General features: G+C 41.1%; 1 protein-coding gene across 4 annotated transcripts in view; it reads right to left on the reverse strand.

The window, feature by feature from the left end:
* The window catches only part of CFAP57 (cilia and flagella associated protein 57), a 503,571-nt gene that overhangs the window by 36,999 nt on the left and 439,300 nt on the right, over window positions 1-27,272 (reverse strand). For 3 of the 4 annotated variants that reach the window (XM_033916173.1, XM_033916174.1, XM_033916175.1), the window contains one exon: window positions 6,116-6,232. In XM_033916173.1, the coding sequence (XP_033772064.1) occupies window positions 6,116-6,232 (117 nt within the window). Of the gene's footprint in view, window positions 1-1,270; window positions 1,374-6,115; window positions 6,233-27,272 lie in introns of all 4 variants that reach the window. The other variant, XR_004536603.1, reaches the window with a different exon arrangement.

Below are 27,272 nucleotides of genomic sequence, written 5' to 3' on the forward strand. Positions count from 1 at the left end.
ACTGATACTGTGGAAGATTAATGAGGAGAGAATTGCAGTAATTCAATTTTGAAAAGTCTAAAGAATGCAAGAGAATACAAAGAGAATTCCAATTTAGAAAAATGCAAATAGGACATAAACGGCAAAGAATAAGAAAGGAAGAGGAAACTACCTTAGAAATATGAGTTTGAAAAGATAAGGTGTTATTATAATAACTCCAACAATTTCTGTATTAGTAGAGTTCCAGGTGAAAAAAATCATAACTGCATTTTTTGTGAATTGATTTTCAGTTTATTTGTTGTCGTCAACTGAAATGAGTAAATAATTGTTTAGCAAATGAGAATTGAACAGATGAAGGAGAGACTATTATAAAGGACAAAATGAGAGAATGTATATTGTACATAAGTATTGATTAATGAGAGAAAGCCAACATGGATTTAGTTAAGGAAAATCTTGCCTCACCAGTCTACTGCATTTCTTTAAAGGGGTGAATGAACATGTGGATAAAGGTAAGCCGGTTGATATTGTGTATTGGATTTTCAAAAGGCATTTGACACAGTACCTCATGAAATACTTATGAGGAAATTAGAAAGTCATGGGATAGGAAGTAATGTCCTTTTATGGATTGAGAACTGGTTGAAAGACAGAAAACAGAGTGGGTTTAAATGGTCAATATTCTCAATGGAGAAGGGTAAATAATGGAGTTCCCCAGGAGTTTTGTGCTTTGATCACTGCTTTTTAACATATTTATCAATGATCTAAAGAAGGGAATAACTAGTGAGATAATTAAATTTGCTGATGACACAAAGTTGTTAAATTGCAAGAGGATTGTGCAAAATTGCAAGAGGACCTTGTGAGACTGGAAGACTGGGCGTCAAAATGACAGCTGGTGTTTAAAGTGAGCAAGTGTAAAGTGATGCAAGTGGGCAAGAGGAACCTAAACTATGGATATGTGATGCCCAGGAAAAGGATCTAGGTGTCATTGTTGAGGATATGTTGAAACCCTCAGCTCAATGTGCAGTGGGTGCTAAGAAAGCAAATAGAATGTTAGGAATTATCAGGAAAGGAATGGAAAATAAAGAAAATGTTATAATGCACTCGTCCTCCGCGCCTGCTCATAAATTTGTGGAGTATGTAACTTGTCGCTCATGCATATTTTTTTTTGCACACACCTCATCAATCCTTAGAGGGAATATTGCTCAGGATCTCTGTGATAGACCCAAGTCTCATCTCCAGTCAGCAAACGAAGAAAAAATTTTACTTGGTCTTCACGGAGCATTATTTTGCTTACCACAGATTTAATGGCCTGTAATTCCCTACTTCTTCTTTACTTCCACTTTTGTCGAGAGGGACCATATCCATCCTTCTTCAATTCCCCAGGACTACTCCCAACTCTAGAGAAGCATTGAAAATGTCAGTCAGAGGAGCCACCAGAACTTCCTTAAGTTCCTTCAGCATCCTCGGATGTACACCATCCGGCCCCATCACTTTGTCTACCTTTATTTTAGCTAACTCCTCACAAACACAACCTTCTGAAAATCGATTAGGGTCTATTACTCAGAGATTACATCTTCTCAGATGGGCACATATTAATACTCTGTCTGAGTCTGACAGATTAGAGTATAAAACTATTTGTTGTAAAATAGAGGACTTGCTTAATAAACGAACAGAGCAGTCCCTGTATTACCAATGTAATCAGCTTTATCGGTGGTAGAGCAAAACTGGGAAGCTGTTGGCTAATCTGGTTTGTTCCTTTAAAAACATCAGGTTATCACTTCTATTAGAGATGCGTAAGGGACACGATATGAGGGTGAGCAACAGATAGCAGAACAGTTTGTTTACTATTACAAGAACTTGTATGGTAGTAGACTTCTTGACCAGGACGATCTCGTTACCTTCTTTCAGGGACTCAGACTGCCCAGGCTTACTGAGAACAGGCTGATTTTTTGAATGCCCCAATTACTGGTGCGGAGATGATGGTGACAAGTAAATCGTTACACTAGCAAATTTGCCTGGCCCTGATGGCTTTGGCCCAGAATATTATAGGATACTCCAGGACCTGGTGGCATCAACGCTCAGTGCCACGTGTAATGCTGTGGCTGCAGGGGGAGGAGCCTTTCCAGAAAATCTGGCTCACATTGTACTGATTCCTAAGCCGAACAAAGATACTGAATTAGTAGGCTCCTTTAGACCTATCTCCCTGCTGGATCAGAATATTAAGTTGTTCGCCATGACCATAGTGCATCATCACCTTCATTGTTTTCTACCTGGTCTTATGGAATCTTATGGGATTCTTTATCATTACAAATTCTAAACATTCTAGAAAACCTCATTCATTATTTTCATTCCCTTCTGTAAAGGGATGTAAATATAAGAAATTTCAGGAACGATTGTTATCTTTTCAGGCAGCCTTATGGACTAGGGATTTAATTCACTTATTCATATTCTCAAATTTGTATCAACAATTTCGACGTGCCTTAAAGACGTATCTTTTTAGGGAATTTTTTGGAAATTAGATATTGGATGTTTATTCATTTGTATTACTAGTCTTTGTGAACCGCATAGAACTTAATGGTATTTGCAGTATACAAGTGAGTTTTATGTTATGTTATGTTATGCTGATCAGGTGGGCTTCGTGCCAGGGTTATATACCTCCTTGAACCTGCTGAAAGTCCTGGGGGCCATTCACGAACATGCTGGGTGGGGAGGCCAGTCAGCTGTCATGGGGCTGGATATGGAGGCCTTCAATAGCATCTCCTGGGAATACTTATTCGGGGTCTTGGAGCGCTGAGGTTTTCAGAGTCATTTTCTGGCATGAGCGACAGCTTTACACAACACCAAAGCCCAGATATTGATTAATGGTGGTCTTACAGCAGCCTTTGGGTTGCAGTGTGGTACGAGTTAGGAGTGTCCACTCTTTCCTCTACTTTTTCTTCTGGCCATAGAGCCCCTAGCTATTAAGATTAGGCAGGCGGATGACATCCGAGGGGTACTGGCGGGGGGTCAAGAATGTAAAATTAGTTTATCCACTGACGATATCTTGCTTTATTTGGACTAAGTTCCTACCCACTTGGATAGGGCGCTGGCAGTGATCTGGGAATTTGGAGCTCTTTCAGGCCTGCAAGTAAATTGTGGTAAATCAAAACTCTTGTTGCTTTCTGGAGGTCCAGCAAAACCCTGCTGCCCATTCCCCCCTTGGCCAAGCTTATGTGTTATTTGGGCATATATTTAAGCACTAATAAAACCACACTCTATGCCGCTAATGTTCTCCACCTCATCGAGGCTATTGGGAATTTGTGTCAAGTCTGGAAGGAGCTTCCGTTGGGCCTTGTGGCCCTTATAAAAATGGTTCTTGTACCCAAACTTCTGTATCCTCTCCAGACTATGCCTTTATGGCTCCGCTGTCAAGATGAGCTCCAATTTAAATCCATTATTTCATGATTCTTATGGATAGCCAAGCTCTCTCTGGATAAGCTTTTGGGTGGTCTTAATGTTCCTGATATATGGCTGTACAATGTAGCCGCTCTCATGCGCTGGATTCACGAGGGATATACTAGGCATACACGTTATTACCCCTCGGGCTGGAGTCACCCTTTTAAATTCATTAACATGCTTCACTCCCAGATCGACCCTACCAACTGATATCGGACTCGCTTTCAGTTTCTAATGCCCTTGAGGAAGGCTTGGCAGTGGTGGCGATCTCGACAGGACTTGTGACCTAAGGTGTCTCCCTACCTGTGGTTTGAGGGCAATTTCCAATTTGTGCCTAGCTGGGGACGCTCTGTGTTCCAGGACTGGGCAACACAGGGGGTGTAGCTATGGAGCACTAGTTGGAGATTTCTAATGATGCTTTTCCTTCCTTTCAACAGGTACACAATAAATGGAGCATTCCTCACCACCATCTGTTTTCCTACTTCTAAATCCACCATTATTGGGAGTCTGAGTGTCTAGAGAGCATGAAGGGGTGTGGGTCAAGGGGAAGTTGGACAGACTTTCTTCGGTCACCCCGGTTCAGCTTAAAACTTAGTTCCACTGGTACAGAGTGCTGAAATTCTTTATTTCTTTATCTGGGATTAGTAAATTGAGATTCCACCAGGAAGAGGATCTTAGGCAGAGCATTACCAAAAAGCAGTTTCTTCTGTGCCTCAAGACTCTATATACTTTCTCTAAATCTGCTGACTTTCAAGAACTTCTTTTTTTTTTTTTTTTTACATTACTAGACAAAAAGGGGTGCACTTAGGGCTTTGTGATTGTAAACTTTGTGTTAAGTGTAAATGTTCGGCCGGTACCTATATTCCAGGGATCTCAAAGTCCCTCCTTGAGGGCCGCAATCCAGTCAGATTTTCAGGATTTCCCCAATGAATATGCATTGAAAGCAGTGCATGCACATAGATCTCATGCATATTTATTGGGGAAATCCTGAAAATCCGACTGGATTGTGGCCCTCAAGGAGGGACTTTGAGACCCCTGCTATATTCATTCCTTCCTTGAATGCTCCAGATTGTCCATCTGGCAAGAGGTGCTTCCCCTTCTCGAACATGCTGTGAATCGTTCAGTGGAATGGGAGCATGGGGCCATTCTTTTGGGCCTTCAGGAGCCTTTTCAGGAACAGGGCTTTACTATCCCTAAGTGCAGATTCTTTTATAACGCTCTTCTCTTGGTCAAGAAATTGATCTTGTCCTATTGGATTTCAGAAGACATTCCCCCAGCGAGCCAATGGAAGAGTTGGCCCAGTTTGAGATCCAGTCCTGTAACTTGTCCACTCACCTGGATAAGAAGTACTATGTAACTCTGTGGGAGCGACTGCGAGACCTTGTGACTCTTTGAGAGGGAAGTAGTTTGATACCCTTTCACTATCTCTTTCTTTATGTTTTTTCTGCTTGCTCCAATGCTTTCGGTACCTCAAGGTGAGGGCAGGAGGGCTGGTATGTTAGGCAGATGAAAGGGCTGTATGTTGGTGTGTTAGTTCATAAGTGTGAGTGTATAGTGGAGAGGTGGATATATGCTTGAGGTATAAATAAAATAGTGGCTGGATGCCCTGATTATATATTCAGTAAATCTCGGTTTTCGTTGCAATAGAGATCTGTTGTAGGTTTTGATGGGGATGTTAACCTTTGTATCTTATTGCAGTTATGTATTTCCCCTTTGGGGAGCTTGCTGCATGTGGTTCTTTTTATATTATCTACTGTTATGTACACTGCTTGTATGAGCATCCTATCACTTTCAATAAACATGTTAAAACCCCCCAAAACAAAACTGTAGAGGGTGCTAAATTGCACCGTGAAGTACACCAGAGGCAGAGTGAAAAATCCGTAGTAGATGTGGGGAAATAACCTAGCTGTCTAGAATGTCTCACCTATTGCACTGGAATCCCTGTTTCTGTAGCGCAATAGCAGTGACAGCAATTCCCTTCAGCTGTCTGCTTTCTGCTGTGTCCCGCCCTTGCCAAAGTAGGAAGCTACAGTGGAAGGGGGTGGGACAAGTTGAGAGCAGCCTGAGAAAGCGGTGGCAGACATCTGGCCCGAACAGTCAGTCTGCCACTAGGCGTAAGAGCTCATGGCCAAAGTTAAACGCGAGAAGGGCACGAAGTTGTATCCTAATGGTACTTCATTTACTGAATCTGGCCCTAAGCCTGATGGAGAGCTGGAGTAAATGGACATAGAGATCACAATCTATTCAAGACAAACAAAACAAATAAGAGATTATGCTGTTTCATTTATTATGGGAATGAACCTCTTCGGAACCTGAGTGCTCTCCAACCCTTCTGCAAGCGTCTGAAAACCTGGCTTTTCTCAAAATCCTAACTCTCCCTCCTTCCGACATCCTAGCCCGCTAACACTCTTCCTTCTCCGATCTTCACCCAACCCTTCCTTGGAGTTCCTTTCTCATTATAATTCCTGTAAACCGTGCCGAGCTCCACAAATGTGGAGATGGCGCGGTATATAAACCCAAGATTTAGTTTAGTTTAGATTAAACCCCTGCGCATGCATTTATACATGAAAGTGGGTTCTGCACAGTTTTCTTTCCTAGACTCCTATCATTGTACTATGAAATCTACGGCTCTTTCAATCTCTTGTGCTCTGCAGTCACTATCTTCTCTTCTTTCCATGCAGAGTTTCTGCTCAGTGAATCTTACCTTTTGTCTCTCCTTGCACATCTCATGTTCTGTGGCTTTCAGTTTCTGTCGCAGCTCCATAATGTTCAGCTCTAGCTGTGAATTCTGTTTGTGGAAACGCTCCAGTTCTGACTCCATCTGTAGAGAAAGGAAGAGGTTGCTTTTAATGATAAACACATGGAGAGTAAAGAAAATGATCAATGAACAAGAATATGTACTTAAAATGATTTTCACACTGCAGCTCTTTATGACCCTGGGCAAGTCACTTAACCCACCATTGCCCCAGGTACAAAGATTGTGAGTCCACTAGGGACATATAAGAAATGTAAATTACATTGGGCGTGTATCAAATCCATACTTTCAGGGACAGTGGATATTTTGTCTGTCGCTGGTAGGCTAACATTTTAAAGGCCCCTTTTACAAAACTGCGTAAAATCTGGCCTTAGCACATCTTAACAAAGGACTTTCCCTACTCACTACGCCCAGATGCAGCGTGGGATATTTTTAAGGCTTTTTTTGTTTGCTCGTTATTCACTACTGAAACAGAGAAATGTGACAGTAGATAAAGGCCAAATGGCTCATCCGCTACTTCCTCCTCTCCCTGGCGTGCTGCTGACAATGGCAATTCAGTTTCAACTGAAGTAAAATAAGATTCAACTTATATGGAGTCTCCCTGATGATGTAATTCAAAACTCAGCTGGTGTTGGAGAACCAGAGAAATAAGAAAACGAGTAATGAAATGACTGAAGGTTTTAATATAATTTCCTGATATTGCATGAGCACTTTTGTATAAACAAAAAAACTGTGAACTGCAGATCCTCATTGCACATCACCGTGGAACATCTATGCTAAAGATAAGTAGCAATTTAAAGTTGGTGCTTGTGAATTTGAGTAGATATATAGGTGGGAACATACAGCAGTCACACACACGGTTAGAGCGTTTTGCTAATGACCTGGGTGGAGAAGCACTGAGCACATTGTAAAGAATTGTGGATATAGAGTATTAAGAAAAAATATTTTTTAAAAATTGTAAAAACAATAAGTATTACAGCATTATATTTTTGATGCATATAGAAACACAACGTCAGATTAAGGCCAAATGGCACATCTGGTCTGCCCATCCGCTATCTTCTCCTCTTTACACCTACATTGTGAGGTCATAGAGCATTATGATTATAAGTTAAGGCTCTTAACATTTGCATTGTGAGGTCATAGAGCTTTATGGTTATAGAAACACAACGTCAGATTAAGGTCAAATGGCCTATCCAGTCTGACATCCACAGCATCCACTATCTCCTTCTTTCCCTATAGGCTAAGGCTCTTTATAGCTGCATTGTGAGGTCATAGAAAATTATTGTTATAAGCACGGCTCTTAACACTTACATTGTGTTAGCAGAGAGATTAAATTAATTCTTTGCCTCGGTTTTCACCAAGGAAGATGTGGGGGATTTACCAGTGCCAGAAATAGTATTCAATTCTGATGAATCAAAGAAACAAACAAATCTCTGTAACACTGGATGATGTCATGCAGTGTTTCTCAACTTCTTCAAGCCAAGTACCCCCTAAGTCTAACAAATATTAACCGAGTACCCCTGCCCAAGTTCCTCCCCTGACCCCACCACCATAATAATAGTAGTAATTGTAATGCAATTTCTTCCATTCATTTTTCATATAAACACAGCATAATCTTAACAATACTTAATGGTAACCACAAAATTAAAAAAACACAACGCACACTATGCTGAGAAAATGTTAATTTTCATTTATATTTGGGTTTTTTCAAAGAGGTCAAGGCAGATGACTTTAAAATATGCAATGTCACCTCAGGAACAGCTACACAAAAATAGACAAATATAGTGTAAAATATAGACAGCAGATATAAATTCTCAGAACTGACACACATTTTGATCACTAAATTGAAAATAAAATAATTTTCCCTGCCTTTGTTGTCTGGTGATTTTATTAGTCTAAGGTTGCACTTCCTTTTGACTGTGCAGCCCATATTTATTTATTTCTGTCTCCTGCACACATCCTCTCCTCTGGACCCCATTCCCTTCCCCAACCAACATCTCTCTCTCTCTGTCCTCCATGAGTCCAACTTTTCTTCCTTTCTCCTTCATCCCTATTGGCAACATGTCTCCCTCCCTCTCTCTCACTGTCCATCTGTCTTTCTCTCATTCCCTCTCTTGCTGCAAAAGGAGTGGGGAAAGAGAGAGAGATCCAGGGTGCATCTCTCCCACTCCCTCTGCTACCGCATCCAACATTTCTCCCTCTCTCATCACCCGGATCATGTGCAGCATCTTTCACTACTGCCCACCAGCCCCTTGCCCAAAATTTCTCCTTCTATCACCCCTCTCCAGCACATGCCACATCTCTCCCTCTATCCCCTCCACCACTATGTCCAACATTCCTCCCTCTTGCATCCCTTTCAATCTGTCCCACTGTTCACTCTCCATGACCATATCCAACATTTCTCCCTCTCATCCTTCTCGTCCACATACATCTCTACCTCACTCTTCTCTCTCTATGCCTAACAATTTTCCTCTTTCTTCCTTTCCCATGTGCATCATCTCTTTCCCTCTCACTCACTCATACCCAACAATTCTCTTTTTCTATTCCTTCCCTCCCTTCTGTGTCTTGCTCATGCCCCTTCCTCCATCCACATGCATCTTTTTCCTTCCACCAATGTGCATCTCTTCTTCCTATTTCCTTCCATTCCACTTTATCCATATGCACCTTCTTCCTCTCTCTTATTTTCCTTTCCATCCAAGTGCATATCTTACCTTTCTCTTCAGTTCCCCTTCCATCTCCTCAATCCATGTGCATTTCCTCCTCTTTCTTCCCTTCCTCTCCATCCCGTAAGCATATCCCTTCTCCCCTTCTCCTCCATCCATGTCCAGCATTTCTCCACATCCATCCATCCAGCCAACCAACCAGCCTTACCAAGAGAGATTATACATAGTAACATAGTAGATGACGGCAGATAAAGACCCGAATGGTCCATCCAGTCTGCCCAACCTGATTCAATTTAAATTTTTTAATTTTTTCTTCTTAGCTATTTCTGGGCAAGAATCCAAAGCTTTTCCCTGTACTGTGCTTGGGTTCCAACTGCCGAAATCTCTGTTAAGACTTACTCCAGCCCATCTACACCCTCCCAGCCATTGAAGCCCTCGCCAGCCCCATCCTCCACCAAATGGCCATATACAGACACAGACCATGCAAGTCTGCCCAGTACTGGCCTTAGTTCAATATTTAATATTATTTTCTGATTCTAAATCCTCAGGGTTCATCCCACGCTTCTTTGAACTCAGTCACAGTTTTACTCTCCACCACCTCTCTCGGGAGCGCATTCCAGGCATCCACTACCCTCTCCGTAAAGTAGAATTTCCTAACATTGCCCCTGAATCTACCACCCCTCAACCTCAAATTATGTCCTCTGGTTTTACCATTTTCCTTTTTCTGGAAAAGATTTTGTTCTATGTTAATACCCTTCAAGTATTTGAACGTCTGAATCATATTTCCCCTGTCTCTCCTTTCCTCTAGGGTATACATATTCAGGGCTTCCAGTCTTTCCTCATACGTCTTCTGGCACAAGCCTCCTATCATTTTCATCGCCCTCCTCTAGACCGCCTCAAGTCTTCTTACGTCCTTCGCCAGATACGGTCTCCAAAACTGAACACAATACTCCAAGTGGGGCCTTACCAATGACCTTTACAGGGGCATCAACACCTTCTTCCTTCTACTGACTACGCCTCTCTTTATACAGCCCAGCATCCTTCTGGCAGCAGCCACTGCCTTGTCACATTGTTTTTTCGCCTTTAGATCTTCGGATACTATCACCCCAAGGTCCCTCTCCCCATCCATGCATATCAGCTTCTCTCCTCCCAGCATATATGGTTCCTTCCTATTATTAATCCCCAAATGCATTACTCTGCATTTCTTTGCATTGAATTTTAGTTGCCAGGCATTAGACCATTCCTCTAACTTTTGCAGATCCTTTTTCATATTTTCCACTCCCTCTTCGGTGTCTACTCTGTTACAAATCTTGGTATCATCTGCAAAAAGGCACACTTTTCCTTCTAACCCTTCAGCAATGTCACTCACAAACATATTGAACTGGATTGGCCCCAGCACCAATCCCTGAGGGACTCCACTACTCACCTTTCCTTCCTTCGAGCAACTTCCATTAACCACCACCCTCTGGAGTCTGTCCGACAGCCAGTTTCTGACCCAGTTCACCACTTTGGGTCCTAACTTCAGCCCTTCAAGTTTGTTCAACAGCCTCCTATGAGGAACTGTATCAAAGGCTTTGCTGAAATCCAAGTAAATTACATCTAGCGTATGTCCTCGATCCAGCTCTCTGGTCACCCAATCAAAAAATTCAATCAGGTTCCTTTGGCACGATTTACCTTTTGTAAAGCCATGTTGCCTCGGATCCTGTAACCCATTAAATTCAAGGAAGTACACTATCCTTTCTTTCAGCAACACTTCCATTATTTTACCAACAACTGAAGTGAGGCTCACCGGCCTGTAATTTTCTGCTTCATCCCTGTGACCACTTTTATGAATAGGGACCACATCCGCTCTCCTCCAATCCCCAGGAATCATTCCCGTCTCCAGAGATTTGTTGAACAACTCTTTAATAGGACTCGCCAGAACCTCTCTGAGCTCCCTTAGTATCCTGGGATGGATCCTGTCTGGTCCCATCGCTTTGTCCACCTTCAGTTTTTCAAGTTGCTCATAAACACCCTCCTCCGTGAACGGCGCAGAATCTGCTCCATTTTCTCGTGTAACTTTGCTAGACAATCTCGGTCCTTCTCCAGGATTTTCTTCTGTAAACACAGAACAGAAGTATTTGTTTAGCACTTTTGCTTTCTCCTCATCACTTTCCACATATTGGTTACCAGCATCTTTTAGCCTAGCAATTCCATTTTTCATCTTCCTCCTTTCACTAATATATCAGAAAAAATTTTTGTCTCCCTTTTTTACATTTTTTAGCCATTTGTTCTTCCGCCTGTGCTTTCGCCAGACATCTCTCTCTCTTGGCTTCTTTCAGTTTCACCTTGTAGTCCTTTCTGCTCTCCTCTTCTTTTTTATATTTCACGAATGCCAACTCTTTCGCCTTTATTTTCTCAGCCACTAGGTTGGAGAACCATATCGGCTTCCTTTTTCTCTTGTTTTTATTGATTTTCTTCACATAAAGGTCCATAGCCATTTTTATTGCTCCTTTCAGCTTAGACCACTGTCTTTCCATTTCTCTTATGTCCTCCTATCCTAATAGCTCTTTCTTCAGGTACTCTCCCATTGCATTAAAGTCCGTATGTTTCAAATCTAGGACTTCAAGTATCGTGCGGCCGCTCTCCACTTTAGCCGTTATATCAAACCAAACCGTTTGATGATCGCTACTTCCCAGGTGAGCACCCACTCGAACATTAGAGATACTCTCTCCATTTGTGAGGACCAGATCCAATATCGCTTTTTCCCTTGTTGGTTCCGTCACCATTTGTCTGAGCAGAGCCTCTTGAAAGGCATCCACAATCTCCCTACTTCTTTCCGATTCCACAGACGGAACATTCCAGTCCGCATCCGGCAGGTTGAAATCTCCCAACATCAGAACCTCCTCTTTCCTTCCAAACTTTTGGATATCCACAATCAGATCCTTATCAATTTGCTGCGATTGAGTCAGAGGTCTGTAGACTACACCCACATAGATAGAAGTTCCATCTTCTCTTTTCAGAGCAATCCATATCGCTTCTTCCTCTCCCCAGGTCCCTTGCATTTCAGTCGCTTGGATATTGATCTTTACATGATCTTTACATAGAGAGCTACTCCTCCACCTTTTTGACCATCTCTGTCCTTCCTAAAAAGATTATATCCCGGTATGTTTGCATCCCATCCATGTGATTCACCGAACCATGTCTCTGTGATAGCGACAATATCTAGATCTGCCTCTAACATCAGGGCTTGCAGATCATGAGCTTTGTTGCTTAGACTGTGAGCATTTGTAGTCATCGCTTTCCAGCCATTTTTCAGCGATAATCTCCTTTTTTGTATGGATTTTTGTTTCGTTTCACTTTCCGTTGCAATACTAAGAAATGAGTTGCTGATATTGCTTATGTTGCAGTCTTTACTACTATCACATCTTTTCTTTTGCCGGGGGTGGTCTCTATAATTGTCCTTCATACATACACCACCCCCACCTTCTAGTTTAAATGCCTAGAAAAATATTGTCTAAATTTCTCTGCAAGGTTTCTTTTTCCTGCTGTAGTAATATGTAGCCCATCAGTGCAATATAGCTTCTTGTCCTTCCATGTATTTCCCCATCCTCCTATGTACCTGAAGCCTTCTTGATGACACCAGGCTTTGAGCCATCTATTAAAGTCCTCTGTGTTTTTCACTCTTTGCTCTCCCTTTCCATATGCAGGCAGTATTTCAGAGAAAGCTAAAGTCTTTACAAAAGGTTTCACTCCCTCACCAAGCTCCCGAAAAGCTTTCTGTGCTGCAAGTGTGGAGTTGTTGGCCAGGTCATTTGTTCCCAGATGGATAACAACATCAGTGTTAAAATCCTTATAACAGATCAATTCTGCATAGTAAATGCTAATAGAAAACCATGTCTTTTTCATACAAACGAATAGAGATACATTTTCTCTCCAGTATGGAATAAGTAATCACAAACTAAAAATAAAAATATGTAGACAGAAGTTAAACTGAACCACCAAGAAGCCACACTTTGCATGCAATGTAACACCACAGAAACAGTGATGTTCCCTAATACTGTGAAAAATATAAAGATAAGAACATAAGAAATGCCTGCACCGGATCAGACCTGGGGTCCATCTAGTCCGGTGATCCGCACATGCGGAGGCTAAGCCAGGCGTACCCTGGCGAATACCTTAGTCACTCGTATCCCTCAATGTGTCCTGCAAGATGTGTGTCAAATTTTTTCTTAAATCCTAGAATGGTGGTTTTCTCCACCATCTCTTCAGGGTGTTCACCACTCGCTGTGTGAAGCAGAACTTTCTGACATTTGTCCTGGCCGTGTCCCCTCTCAGCTTCAGGCCATGACCTCTGGTCCGAGTCTGAGTCACATTTGCCAATGTGAATAACGCTGTTTCTTGCTCACCATCCTTTCCCCCTGCTGGTGAGTGAGCTTGCTCCATTTTGTCGATTCCTTTTAGTAATTTAAAAGTCTCTATCAGATCCCCTCTCAGTCTTCTCTTCTCAAGGGTGAATAATCCCAGTTTTCTGAGGCAATCTTTGTAGCTCAAGTTCTCCATACCTTTTACTAGCTTCGTCACTCGCCTCTGCACCCTCTCCAGTAGTGTTATATCCTTCTTCAGGTATGGAGACCAGTGTTGGACACAATATTCCAAGTGTGGTCTGACCATTGCTCTATAAAGCGGCATTATGACCTCCCTTGATCTACTCTTGATTCCCTTCTTTATCATGCCTAACATCGTGTTAGCTTTCTTTGCCGCTGCTGCAAATTGAGCCGACGGCTTCAGGGTCCTATCAGTACCCCCAGGTCTTTTTCTTGTTCGCTCTTCCTCAATGTTATACCTAACAGTTTATACTCATGCTCCTTGTTTTTGCTGTCCAGGTGCATCACTTTGCATTTTTCTACATTAAAACTCATCTGCCAATTTTCTGCCCATCTCTCAAGTTGTTTCAAATCTCTCTGGAGTTCCTCACTGTCTTTTTGTGACCTGATTGCCCGGCATAGCTTTGTATCATCTGAAAACTTGACGATAACACTGGTCGTTTCTTCTTCCAGGTCATTTACAAAGATATTGAATAAGATAGGCCCAAGAACCGAGCCCTGAGGCACACCGCTAGTTACTTTCTTCCAGTCTGAGTACTTCCCATTTATGCCAACTCTCTGTCTTCTGTTTTCTAGCCATTTTCCTATCCATCTTAGTATATCCCCTTCTATTCCATGGCTTTGTAGTTTATTGAGAAGTCTCGCATGAGGTACTTTGTTGAACGCTTTCTGGAAGTCCAAGTATATTATGTCCACCGTTTCTCCTTTATCGACTTGAAGAAGCCCTTTTTCTGGAAACTAAAATCTTGTTAAAATGTTTATTTTATTTTTCCTCTAACTCTACTTTTCACTTCTCTATTACCCTCCAGGTACTTTAGTTAGATTGTGAGCCTTCGGGACAGTAAGGGAATTTTTCAAGTACCTTTCCTATTTCTAATCTTAATGTATATTTTCTGTAAACCGCTTAGAACCTAACGGATGTAGCGGTATATAAGAAATAAATTACATTACATTACATTACATTTGTTCACTCCCTCGAAAAACTGAAGTAAGTTTGTCAAGCACGACTTCCCTTTCCTAAAGCCATGCTGACTACCTCTCAGCAGGTCATGGTTATCCAGATGCTGTACTATGCTGTCTTTAATCAAAGCCTCAACCATTTCCCAGGGACCGATGTGAGACTCACAGGTCTATAGTTTCCTGGTTCTCCCCTTGATCCTTTTTTGAAGATTGGGATGACGTTCGCTATCTTCCAGTCTTCTGGTATCCTTCCGGTTCTAATTGACATGTTAGCGAGGGATTGCAGTAGTTCTCCGATTTCCACCTTTAGTTCCTTTAATACTCTCGGGTGAATTCCATCTGGGCCAGGGGATTTGTCACTTTTTAGTTTGTCAATCTGATAGTATATCTGGTCCAGATCTACCTTCACTGTGGTGAGGCACTCCTCTATTTCCCCCTTGAAAACTTTCACTGTTTCGGGTATTGATGTGGCATCTTCCTTGGTAAAGACAGATGCAAAGAAGGAATTTAATCTGTCTGCAATCAGTTTGTCCTCTTTGATGTATCCTTTTCTTCCTTGGTCGTTGAGAGGGCCCACTGTCTCCTTTGCAGGTTTCTTCCATTTAACGTATCTAAAAAAGGGTTTGAAGTTTTTGGCCTCTTGGGCTATCTTTACCTCATAGGCCCTTTTGGCTTCTCTCACCGCCTTGTGGCACTTCTTCTGGTCGTCTTTGTGACTGTTCAAAGCCTCGGTTGTTTTCTTGCGTTTCCATTTTTTATTTTTTCCAAATATTTATTCATTTTAACATATGCATCAAGGGGTAAATTCTGTATAATACGTCTAAACTTAGGCGTGCTTTAGACGTCCATAGTAATTGAATAATTACTGCGTTAAGGGTCTTAATAAGCGTTAATTGGGACTTAGACGTAGCTAGACGGCAGGTAGACGTCCAAAAAAGATAGACGTACAATAGACGTCTAAGTAAGACATAGTTGCATCTACATATTTAGACGTGGGCGTGACATGGGAGTGGTGATGGGCAGGCACTACTTAGACGCTACTTAGGCGGCAAACCGTGTCTAAATATCATCTATAATGTAGGCGTAAGAAACGCTGGTCTAACGTGGATTTTGCTTCATATCAATGCAGTTTCAACTTTCTTAATCCCGGCTCCCCTTTAGACGCGAGTTAGACGTCCTTGGTGCTTTTGCAACAATAATTCAAATAGTGGGTTTGAATAGGTAATTTTCATCTTTTCTCTGTCCTAATAAATTTAATATTCTTTATTGAATCACAGCTCTTCATTTTATTTATAGCTATCAAGCTAACATGTTAAAAACAAACGCTTATCATTCTCAGCCAAATATTGATTCAGTTTCCAGTAACGCTGAAACAAGTCATGTGATTAGATGGTATATCACAATATCTAGAAATTCCAGCCATTTACAACACCCATGGCGGAACAAGTATAAAAGTCAATAGCAGCGTTAATGGATTGTGCAACTAGTGCAAATTGTGCAAAGAATTGGCCAAAGTGGTTATTTTCAATAATTACTTCAAGTTTGAAAATACTCTTTATTTACAAACCAAGGGGGTAGCGATGGGGGCAGCAGTTGCCCCCACTATTGCCTGCCTCTATATGTCCAACTTTGAGGAGACGTTTGTGTACAGTTCCAGCCATTTCTGTCACGTAAGATGCTGGAGGCGTTTTATTGATGATGTATTTTTTGTGTGGACTGGTGGAGAGGAGGAGCTTGATGAGTTTCTTACTGAAATTAATCAGAGGGACCCCAATATCAAATTTACGTATAAGAAGGACAAGGTCCGTATATCGTTTTTGGACATTAGCCTTTATATTCATAATAAAGCCATCTCCACCAGTCTACACAGAAAACCATCTGATCGCAATGCTCTCCTCCAGTATCAAAGCTTTCACCCTCGTTCACTTAAGAATAGCATTCCAGTGGGTCAATTTTTCCGCATACGCCGAATTTGTTCAGATGAAATTGATTTTATTAATCAAGCTATGGATTTGTATCACAAATTTGTTGAACATGGTTATCCTAAAAAAATTATCAAAAGAGCTTGGAAGCGAGCCAAGAACTGTCATCGCTCTTGGCTTATGCGACCAACTGAGAAGAATAATGACTCTCATACGGTGTGTGTTTTACCATTTACCAGCAACAGTAATGCTATTAAGAAAATAATTTTAAAATATTGGCCCATAGTTCAATACCATTCTTCCCTTAGGGATAAACCTAAATTTGCCTTTACTAGGGCTCGTAACTTGGGTGAAAAGCTTAGATACAGGAGGCGAACTTATTGCAGACAAAGATTATTAGCTCATAAATCTTGCGGTCACTGTAGCACTTGCAGATTTATATGGGGTCAACCCTTCATATCTATTCCAAATTCACAGGGTAAGAAATTTGATCTCACTACGGGCACCAACTGTGATTCCCAGGGAGTTGTGTACTGTGTGATCTGCCCCTGCGGTTTGTTGTATATTGGTCAAACCAGTAGAAAAATTAAAACTCGTATTGTTGAACATCTCAGCAATATCCGCAGGGGCAGAGAGTCCGCCCCCCTGGTGGATCACTGGTTGAGGGAGGATCACTCGTTACAAGATCTCAAATATACAGTGCTTATACACATTGATCAATATGAAGGAGACATCTGTAAACTTTTATTACAGAAAGAACAACGTTTCATTTACAATTGGAATACCTTATCTCCTAACGGTTTAAATTCTGAAATCGAGTGGTTAAATATGTAAGTATATTGTGGTGCCCTCAGATACGTCACTTCTGCTGCTTTAATTGCAGCATTTTAACCAGATGGGTGTACTAGTGTGTGCGTACGTATTTAAATCCGGGAGTTTAAGCAACTTCAGCCAGTTCCTCTTCCGGTGTCGTTCCCCGATGTAGCTTGCCTGAGAAGGTATGTTTAACAACTTTATATTGATAATAGAGAAGTTTTGATATTTGATATTAGATAGGCGAGATTCAGTTGTAAGATTGAGTGTGTATTTGATTTATCGTTGTAATGTTTTTAATGTTAGTTTGCTTTTACCTAGACCCCTCCTGATGAAGAATGCGAAACCTGGGTCGGGGGGCCAGGCATTGAAATAAAAAGCACATGGCACTTTAACCAGCACTTTAATAGCACTTCAGCACATTACAAAAAATTCTTTGCACAATTTGCACTAGTTGCACAATCCATTAACGCTGCTATTGACTTTTATACTTGTTCCGCCATGGGTGTTGTAAATGGCTGGAATTTCTAGATATTGTGATATACCATCTAATCACATGACTTGTTTCAGCGTTACTGGAAACTGAATCAATATTTGGCTGAGAATGATAAGCGTTTGTTTTTAAGATGTTAGCTTGATAGCTATAAATAAAATAAAGAGCTGTGATTCAATAAAGAATATTATTACTTTCATCACAGATTTCTAGTGACTTTCTCCCTATTAGTAAAATTTCTAATAAATTTAATGACACCATATCAATAGAACACATTATATTGCATGGATAACAAACTACATTTCTGCCCAAACAATAATATAATTTACACATGGCTTTCCTGTTTAAAAACAACCCCCTTTTTGCTCAACAAACAGCACTGCAATCAGCTCTCTTTTGAAAGCAAAGAAAGAACAGCAAACACATACCATTATTGCACACATTACTTCATTTCTCAGCACTTAAAAAGAGAATAAACAGATACACATCTTAATATTCAGCTTCCCTCATTGCAAAATGGAGGTCTTCAGCTGCACAAAACTGACCTCATTGTGACCTCATTAATCTGCACCTTTAAAGTAGTATGCCACAATTAAAAGATGTGCTTGGTGTAGAACTCACAACCTCTGGATGATTAGCACAGCATATTTACCCATAGAGCTACAGCAGCTTCTACTTAGGTCCATCTCACCACCCTTTCATATCATACTTGACTGATCTGCCTATGTATCAGCTCATTAGCTATCATGTCACACTCAGCTCAAAGAAAGCATTTCTAGCTCATCAGGTTAATGCACCTCGTCCAACCTCTCAAGGTCACCGGTTCAAGTCCCACCATCAGCATGCCTCTTTTTCACAGCTTTCTATTAGCACTCAAAATGTTATATATATATATATATATTTATATTTATATTTATATATATATATGGTGGACTTTGCTGTTTTTCATGGTTAGGGTTAGGATGTTATGCTGCAGGAGTGTATGTTGGGGTGGGGGAGGGGGGTCTAGGATGACAGAGAACAGGCTGCTGAGAATTCGTGGAGATCATTTTAAGGATCAACTCAAATAAGTTTAAGCAAAGGAATGCCTAAAGATTTGGAAGGTTTTCTGGTAGAAAACAAATATCAAATATGTATTAAGGAATTACAGTACAAATGACGCCGATCGTTAAGGGCAAAAAACACCGCTTTTCTGGGTATGACGCCTAAACGGAACAGATTACTTACAGTCATACATCCATTAGTACAATGCTTAGAATGAAGATTAGCGTGTGAGCATGGCCTGGGTTGGACATTAGAAAAATGGAGCTTGCGTTCGATCAAAACAGCACTTTTGGACTCCACATCACATGTATTCAACCATACTTGGGAATATGGGTTTGGGGCTCAGTGAAAGCAGCGCTTTTAACCATTGAGCTACCACTCTTTTGTCTCAGCCTACTATGAGATTATAGCTAAGCTCCTTTTCCCTTAGCGGTACACTAAGGTATGATATGACAAGGGAGCCAGAGACATTGGAGCGAAAGGTGCTTTAGCTCAGTGAGTAAAGGCACTGTACCGATCTTCCGGGGTTTGAGGGTTCAACTCCCGGCCTGTATTTTACTTGTGGCATATCTACCTTCCAGGTGCACCTTGATGATGCTTTCCACTTCTTATAGGAGTTGAATATAACATTACTGTACCACTTTGCTGTGTAGCAGAAAAATAAACTTTTCCCCCTTCCATGATAAGAATTTGAGTTCAACTCATCTTATATTTCTCCTTTTAAACATGGCATACTTTGTTAGTTTTTATAATGGTAAAGTATACATTTCTGAAATTGTGAAGAAACAATATATAAAACAGCAGTGTTTTTTCTCCTAGCAGAATTAACTGCCTAAAAGAAGCGGTATAAGCAAATCAAAATTGCTATTGTACGGTTTGTTATCTAGCACCTTCAAGGTATTATGCCACAATTAAAAGATGTGCTGGGTGTAGAACTCACAACCTCCGTACGACTAGCACAGGAGTACACTACAGTCTCTACGCAGACGGAGGAGCCGGGACGAGGAAACTTAGATGAGGATATCCTGCAGGAACTGCTGAGCCTCAGGGAGGAGGTAAAGCGCCTAAGGAGCATCAGGGATGATGAGGCCTTCATCGACGATGCCATCCTGGAACTGTCACACATCACAGAGAGAACCCACGACAGGTCTATCCTCGACACGCCCATACCTACAGCCCTAAATACAACGATTGGAGTACAGGAGATGATTAGAGATGCCGGCCCCTGGCAACTGGTGACCTCCTCTACGGGCAAGCGAAGAAAACACACCTCATTCTCACCTTCTTCTTCTTCTTTTTCTCTCCAACAGGGTAGTTCTACATCAATACCACAACTCACTCTCAGAAACAAATTCCAGATCCTACAAGAAGGAACCACCGAGGAAATAGCAGATGGGGCTCAGGAGGATGCCCAGCTCCCAGCCTCGAATTCAGGGCCCCCCCGGAAGGAACGTAGAGTGGTAGTCATTGGAGACTCCATGCTAAGAGGCACCGAGGGACCCATTTGCAGGCCTAATTTGCAGTCAAGACAGGTCTGCTGTCTCCCTGGAGCAAGGATCCAGGATATTACTACAAGCCTTGACAAACTTCTAAAACCTAACGATTATTTTCCCATGTTTCTCATCCATGTAGGCACAAACGACACTGCTAAGAGTACCACAGAGAACATTCCCAGAGACTTTGGAGCACTAGGTAAGAAGTTGAAGCAAATAGGGGCGCAGGTGGTCTTTTCATCGATTCTTTCGGTAAGAAACAAAGGCAGAGCTAGAGAAGAGGGCATCCAACGGACTAACGAATGGCTACGCGAATGGTGTAAAGAAATGAACTTTGGATTCCTAGACCACGGCGAGACACTCCAGGGACTACAAGGACCAGACGGACTTCACTTGACCAGAAGAGGTAGGAGCGTGTTTGGACATCGTCTGGCCTGCCTACTCCATAGGGCTTTAAACTAGGTAAGTTGGGGGAGGGTACATACTTATATCCCAGAGCAGTAAGAAACCATACTGAGGAGGCAAGTCGCACTAAAGAGCCTAAGGTAAGTACCAATGATATCCACGATAATTCAGGGAGAGTTAGTAATAATAATTTAGGAGCCACACTAACTCATAAGGGAATCTATCCGCAGGCATGGAGGGCTATGTATGTTAATGCACACAGTTTGGGCAATAAAATTCTAGAATTGGAAACTGAAATAGCAAATGCCAATCTTGATGTAATAGCCATATCCGAAACCTGGTTCATGGGTGGGATATGGTCATACCGGGCTACAACCTACTTCGTTGTGACAGGGAAGGTAAATCGGGAGGAGGTGTAGCGCTATACACCAGGGAATGCATCAAAACTACCAGAATCACAGATGTAGGATATACCGGGGAATCACTCTGGGTGAACCTGGCCAGAGGGAATGAAAAATGCCTTTACCTTGGTGTGATATACAGACCTCCCAGGCAACAGGAAAACAAAGACATGGAATTAATCGAAGACATAGAGAACATCACACTACGCGGGGACACAGTAGTGCTGGGAAACTTCAACATGCCCGATGTAGATTGGAACACACTCACCGCAACTACAGGTAGCAGTAAAAGAATATTAACCTCCATAAAGGGTGCACGTCTCAAACAAATGGTGCTGGAACCCACCAGGGACCAGGTGATTCTGGACCTGGTACTCACCAACGGGGATAGCGTCTTAGATGTCTCGGTGGGTGATACACTGGCCTCCAGCGACCATAATATGATATGGCTCAAACTCAGGAAAGGTTTCTCTAAGTCAACCACAGCAACAAGGGTTCTCAACTTTAGAGGCACGGACTTCAACCGTATGGGAGATTTCGTCTATCAGGAGCTATATAAACAAACAAAATCTGACAATTTAGAGGATATGTGGTCGTCTCTGAAGTCTATCCTACATGAAGCAACAAACCGATACATAAGAACAGTAAGTAAAAGCAGGAGAACCAAAAGACCCCGATGGTTCACTAAAGAAATTTCGGACCTAGTTAAGAAGAAAAAGGAAGCATTCATCACCTACAAACATTTAGGGTACCAGGAGGCGAAAAAGGACTACCTAGACAGAGCTAAATCTGTCAAAAAAGAAGTCAGAGAGGCCAAACTCCGAATGGAAGAAGAGCTAGCACGGAATATTAAGAAAGGGGATAAAACTTTCTTTAGCTATATTAGTGACAGGAAAAGAAACAAAGTTGGGATAGAACGGCTGAAGCAATCGGACGGTAACTTTGCAGAATCAGATTCTGCCAAGGCAAACCTACTAAATGAATACTTCTGTTCAGTCTTCACCTGTGAAGCACCAGGAGCTGGTCCACAACTTCAGACGGGAGATAACCAGAAAGACCCGTTTCAGGATTTCGAGTTTACGCCAAGTAACGAACTATCAAGACTCAAAGTAAACAAGGCCATGGGACCGGACAACCTACACCCCAGGGTGCTCAGGGAATTGAGCGAAGTCCTGGCGGAACCATTATCTGTGCTTTTCAATCTTTCCTTACGCACAGGAAGAGTCCCCTTGGACTGGAAAACAGCTAACGTAGTTCCACTCCACAAAAAGGGCTGCAGGACAGAGGCGGCAAACTACACACCAGTGAGTCTCACATCTGTAGTGTGTAAACTCATGGAAACTCTGATTAAACAGAATCTTGACACAATCTTAAACAAGGATAACCTACGTGACCCCCACCAACATGGGTTCACCCAGGGTAGATCATGCCAATCTAATCTGATTAACTTTTTTGACTGGGTTACTAGATGCCGGAGAATCACTGGATGTGGTATATTTGGATTTCAGTAAAGCATTTGATAGCGTCCCACACAGAAGGCTATTGAACAAGTTGAAAACGATGGGGTTGGGAGACACTCTAACTACTTGGGTTGGGGATTGGCTGAGCGGTAGACTTCAAAGGGTGGTGGTGAACGGTATCCCATCCAAGGCGTCGGATGTGATCAGTGGGGTGCCGCAGGGCCGGTTCTTCTTGTTGCATAGAGCATTCTGGACCCCTATTAGATTACAAAAATTAGATTGCTCTAAGTCTAATAGGTGCTGGCATTGTAAAATTGAAGTTGGAACTCTGGATCATCTTTTATTTTATTGTCCATATATTCAGGCATTTTGGTTATCAATCTGGGATCAAGTTAACCTAATGATGGAAAATCATGTGGCATTGTCATAGTAACATAGTAACATAGTAGATGACGGCAGATAAAGACCCGAATGGTCCATCCAGTCTGCCCAATCTGATTCAATTTAAATTATTATTATTTTTTTTTCTTCTTAGCTATTTCTGGGCGAGAATCCAAAGCTTTACCCGGTACTGTGCTTGGGTTCCAACTGCCGAAATCTCTGTTAAGACTTACTCCAGCCCATCTACACCCTCCCAGCCATTGAAGCCCTCCCCTGCCCATCCTCCTCCAAACAGCCATGCACAGACACAGACCGTACAAGTCTGCCCAGTAACTGGCCTAGTTCAATCTTTAATATTATTTTCTGATTCTAAATCTTCTGTGTTCATCCCACGCTTCTTTGAACTCAGTCACAGTTTTACTCTCCACCACCTCTCTCGGGAGCGCATTCCAGGCATCCACCACCCTCTCCGTAAAGTAGAATTTCCTAACATTGCCTCTGAATCTACCACCCCTCAACCTCAAATTATGTCCTCTGGTTTTACCATTTTCCTTTCTCTGGAAAAGATTTTGTTCTACGTTAATACACTTTAAGTATTTGAACGTCTGAATCATATCTCCCCTGTCTCTCCTTTCCTCTAGGGTATACATATTCAGGGCTTCCAGTCTCTCCTCATACGTCTTCTGGCGCAAGCCTCCTATCATTTTCGTCGCCCTCCTCTGGACCGCCTCAAGTCTTCTTACGTCTTTCGCCAGATACGGTCTCCAAAACTGAACACAATACTCCAAGTGGGGCCTTACCAATGACCTGTACAGGGGCATCAACACCTTCTTCCTTCTACTGACTACGCCTCTCTTTATACAGCCCAGAATCCTTCTGGCAGCAGCCACTGCTTTGTCACACTGTTTTTTCGCCTTTAGATCTTCGGACACTATCACCCCAAGGTCCCTCTCCCCGTCCGTGCATATCAGCTTCTCTCCTCCCAGCATATACGGTTCCTTCCTATTATTAATCCCCAAATGCATTACTCTGCATTTCTTTGCATTGAATTTTAGTTGCCAGGCATTAGACCATTCCTCTAACTTTTGCAGATCCTTTTTCATATTTTCCACTCCCTCTTCGGTGTCCTATGATACGGTTATTTTTGGAATGTGTATGAGAGCTAAATGCCAAATATCTGCAGCAAATAATAAGCTTCTGATGATCCTTACCGGTGTGGGGATCCAGCAAATAATGTTTAATTGGAAGAATTGTTCTAAACTAAATTACAGCTTCTGGTGGAACTCGGTATGTCATCTGTACAAAATGGAACGACTACTTGCAGTACAAAATGGACATTTTAAAAGGTTTCAGGATGTGTGGAGGCCAATAATAAATTATTATAATGATTAAGGTTAATTTACTTTTCTTTTTCCTTATGTGATCATTTGAAGGAGTGGGGGTGGGTGGGGGAGTTATGATAATTTAAATAAATATTTGCATATTTTAACTGATTAATACACATAGGAATTATAATATAATATGTATGTATAGATATGGAAGGGGGTGGGATAAAAATTTTTTGGAAATATATTGTTATGGAATTTCAAGTGATAATGTAATATGTTGAGCTATATTTATTGTACACTTGGGGTAAATTCTCTATAATACGTCTAACTTAGGCGTGCTTTAAACGTCCACAAAACGCAAGTGTCAATCAAACGGTACTTAGGCGTCAGGTAGACGTCTGTACAGACGCTGAGCGCAGGATAGACGCAGGTTTCTGAAACGTCATCTAGACGTCTCCAAATGGGGGTGGGGGTGCGAGCGGTCCTTCAGGGTGGGAGTGCGAGCACTCCTTCCGGGTGATGAATCGGGCGTCGGGGGGGGGGGGGAAACTATGTAAAAAAAATTTTGTACAACGCGCTCACGCTTATAACGTGCAAGGGTATGCGCGGTCTGTAAAAACCACGTATAACGCGCGCGTTATCTACGTGAAAATACGGTAGATAAAATTTTATACCACTTTGCGGCCTGGTGTCCCAGAAAATCTGCCTGGAAACATAGGAATTCTAAACTATAATGATTATTTAAAGATTTCCATTCAGGGAACCCTACCTGAATAGCCTGCTTCAACTGCAACCACTTATAACTTTGTTTTTTATTTAGACCATATTTATGTTGCAATTGTGAAAACTCAAGCAGTTTACCATTATGAATAACTTCATTTAAGGATCTTATATCTGCTTTAATCCAATCTTTCCAGACAACCTTAAACCCGCCTATTTGAATATTGGAGTTTACCCAAATAGATTGATGTGTAGATTTTCCAATAGACTCAGGAGTTAATTTATCTACAAATCTTAATGTTTTCCAGGTATCCACTAATACTCTATTGTCCCTATGTATTCTAGGCATCTTTATACTGAGCAGAAGATCAAGTCTAAGTGGGAATATAAGCGACCTCTCAACCCATAACCAGTCTGGCAATTGTTCCAAAAGCTCTGGGAGGACCCAATATATACCTTGGCGCATGATATAGGATTGGTGATACCTATAAAAATTGGGGAAATTTACCCCACCCTCCTTAATTGGCCTTTGTAGAGACACTAGAGCAACTCTTGCAATTTTACCCAGCCAAATAAATTTAACCAGAATACTATTTAACTTTTTATAGAAAGACCCCTGTAAAAACACTGGTATCATGCCCAATTGGTAACAGACCACAGGCAGAATCATCATTTTAACAGTTTGAACTCTTCCCCACCATGACAAATGCAAAGGATTCCATTGCTCACACAACTCTGTTACTTTTTGTAATAAAAATTTTTCATTTACTCTCATTGTCTCTTTGAGTGTATTTTTCAACCAAATACCTAAGTATTTTATTCCATCCTCTTTCCAAATAAAAGGAAAAGAATCAAATATACCTTTTGTACAATACACATTTAAAGGTAAAATTTCTGATTTAGTCCAATTTATTTTGTATCCTGAGAATTTTCCAAATGTATCTATTACTTCAAGTAGACATGGAATTGTTGTTTCCGGATTTCTCAAATGAAGCAAAATATCATCTGCATAAGCCGATACTTTATAATCCACTCCAGCACATGGAATACCCTGTATGTCCTTTGCCTGTCGAATAGCTAATAACAAGGGTTCAAGAACTATATCAAAAAGCAAAGGAGATAATGGACAACCCTGCCTAACTACCCTCTGCAATTTAAAAACATCCGAAAAATGATTATTTATATATAAACGAGCAGTTGGGGAGCTATACAGTGCTTGAATCATTTGTATAAATCCGGATCCAATACCAAACCACTCCATAGCTTGATACATGAAATTCCATTCCACACGATCAAAAGCCTTCTCAGCATCTAATGATACTGAAAAAGCCGGATCATTAATTTGTTTTGTTAAATAATACATCTGAAATGCCAATCTAGTATTATTGGAAGAGTGTCTTTGAGCAACAAATCCAGTTTGATGCATACCTATTATATGCGGAAGAGCTTTAGCCAATCTTAATGCTAAAATCTTAGCTAATAATTTACCATCTACATTTATTAAAGAAATAGGCCTGTAGTTTGAAACCAGTGTTGGATCTTTATTTGGCTTTGGCAAAACAATAGTTAAAGATTCTGCCATAGTGCCTGATATACAACCTTTATTCAGTTGATCCTGATATAATTTTAATAAATAAGGTAGAAGGGAAATTTGAAATTCTTTATAAAACTCTACCATAAATCAATCACCACCTGGAGGGGTCCCAACTCTAAGGGATTTCAATGTCGTTTGTAATTCTTTTAGTGATATAGGTTCATCTAAACTTCTTTTTATATGATCAGGAACCTTAGGACCTTCAACTGAACTAAAAAAATCCAACCCATCTTTCTCTTTATTTAAATAAGACTCAGAAGAATAAAGGGACTTATAATACTTTAAAAATTGTTTTAATCTACTTCCAATTTGAGAATGAGAATTTCCTAACTCATCCTTAATTATGCCTATTTTCTCCTTCCTTTTCTTTGCTTTTAAATAATTTGCCAATAGTCTTCCAGCCTTATTTGCACTACCATAATATAGCGTTTGCTGAGCAAAAATATCTTTCCTTACTAATCCAGAGGAAATCTCATTATATTCACTTTTTTTTATAAACAATATTTGAAATGTATTCTGTTCCCATTTGTTAATCAATTTTAATTCTAAATTTTTAATTTCTTTTTCCAAACTTACAAATTGCTTTCTTAGCTGTTTCTTTTTATATGCAGAATATGATATAATTTGTCCTCTCATAGTTGCTTTGAAAGCATCCCATAAAATTTCAACCGACATTTCCTCTAAATCATTAAGTATAAAATATTCATTAATTTTGATCTGAAATTCTGTGCAAAATTTAGAATCAGCAAGCAATGTATTATCAAACCTCCATACAGGTTTGGAATTATCTTGATCTACTAAGTTAACTTCTATCCACACACCACCATGATCAGATATTACTAT

Source organism: Geotrypetes seraphini, chromosome 12, assembly GCF_902459505.1.
Source record: "Geotrypetes seraphini chromosome 12, aGeoSer1.1, whole genome shotgun sequence".
NCBI lineage: Eukaryota > Metazoa > Chordata > Amphibia > Gymnophiona > Dermophiidae > Geotrypetes > Geotrypetes seraphini.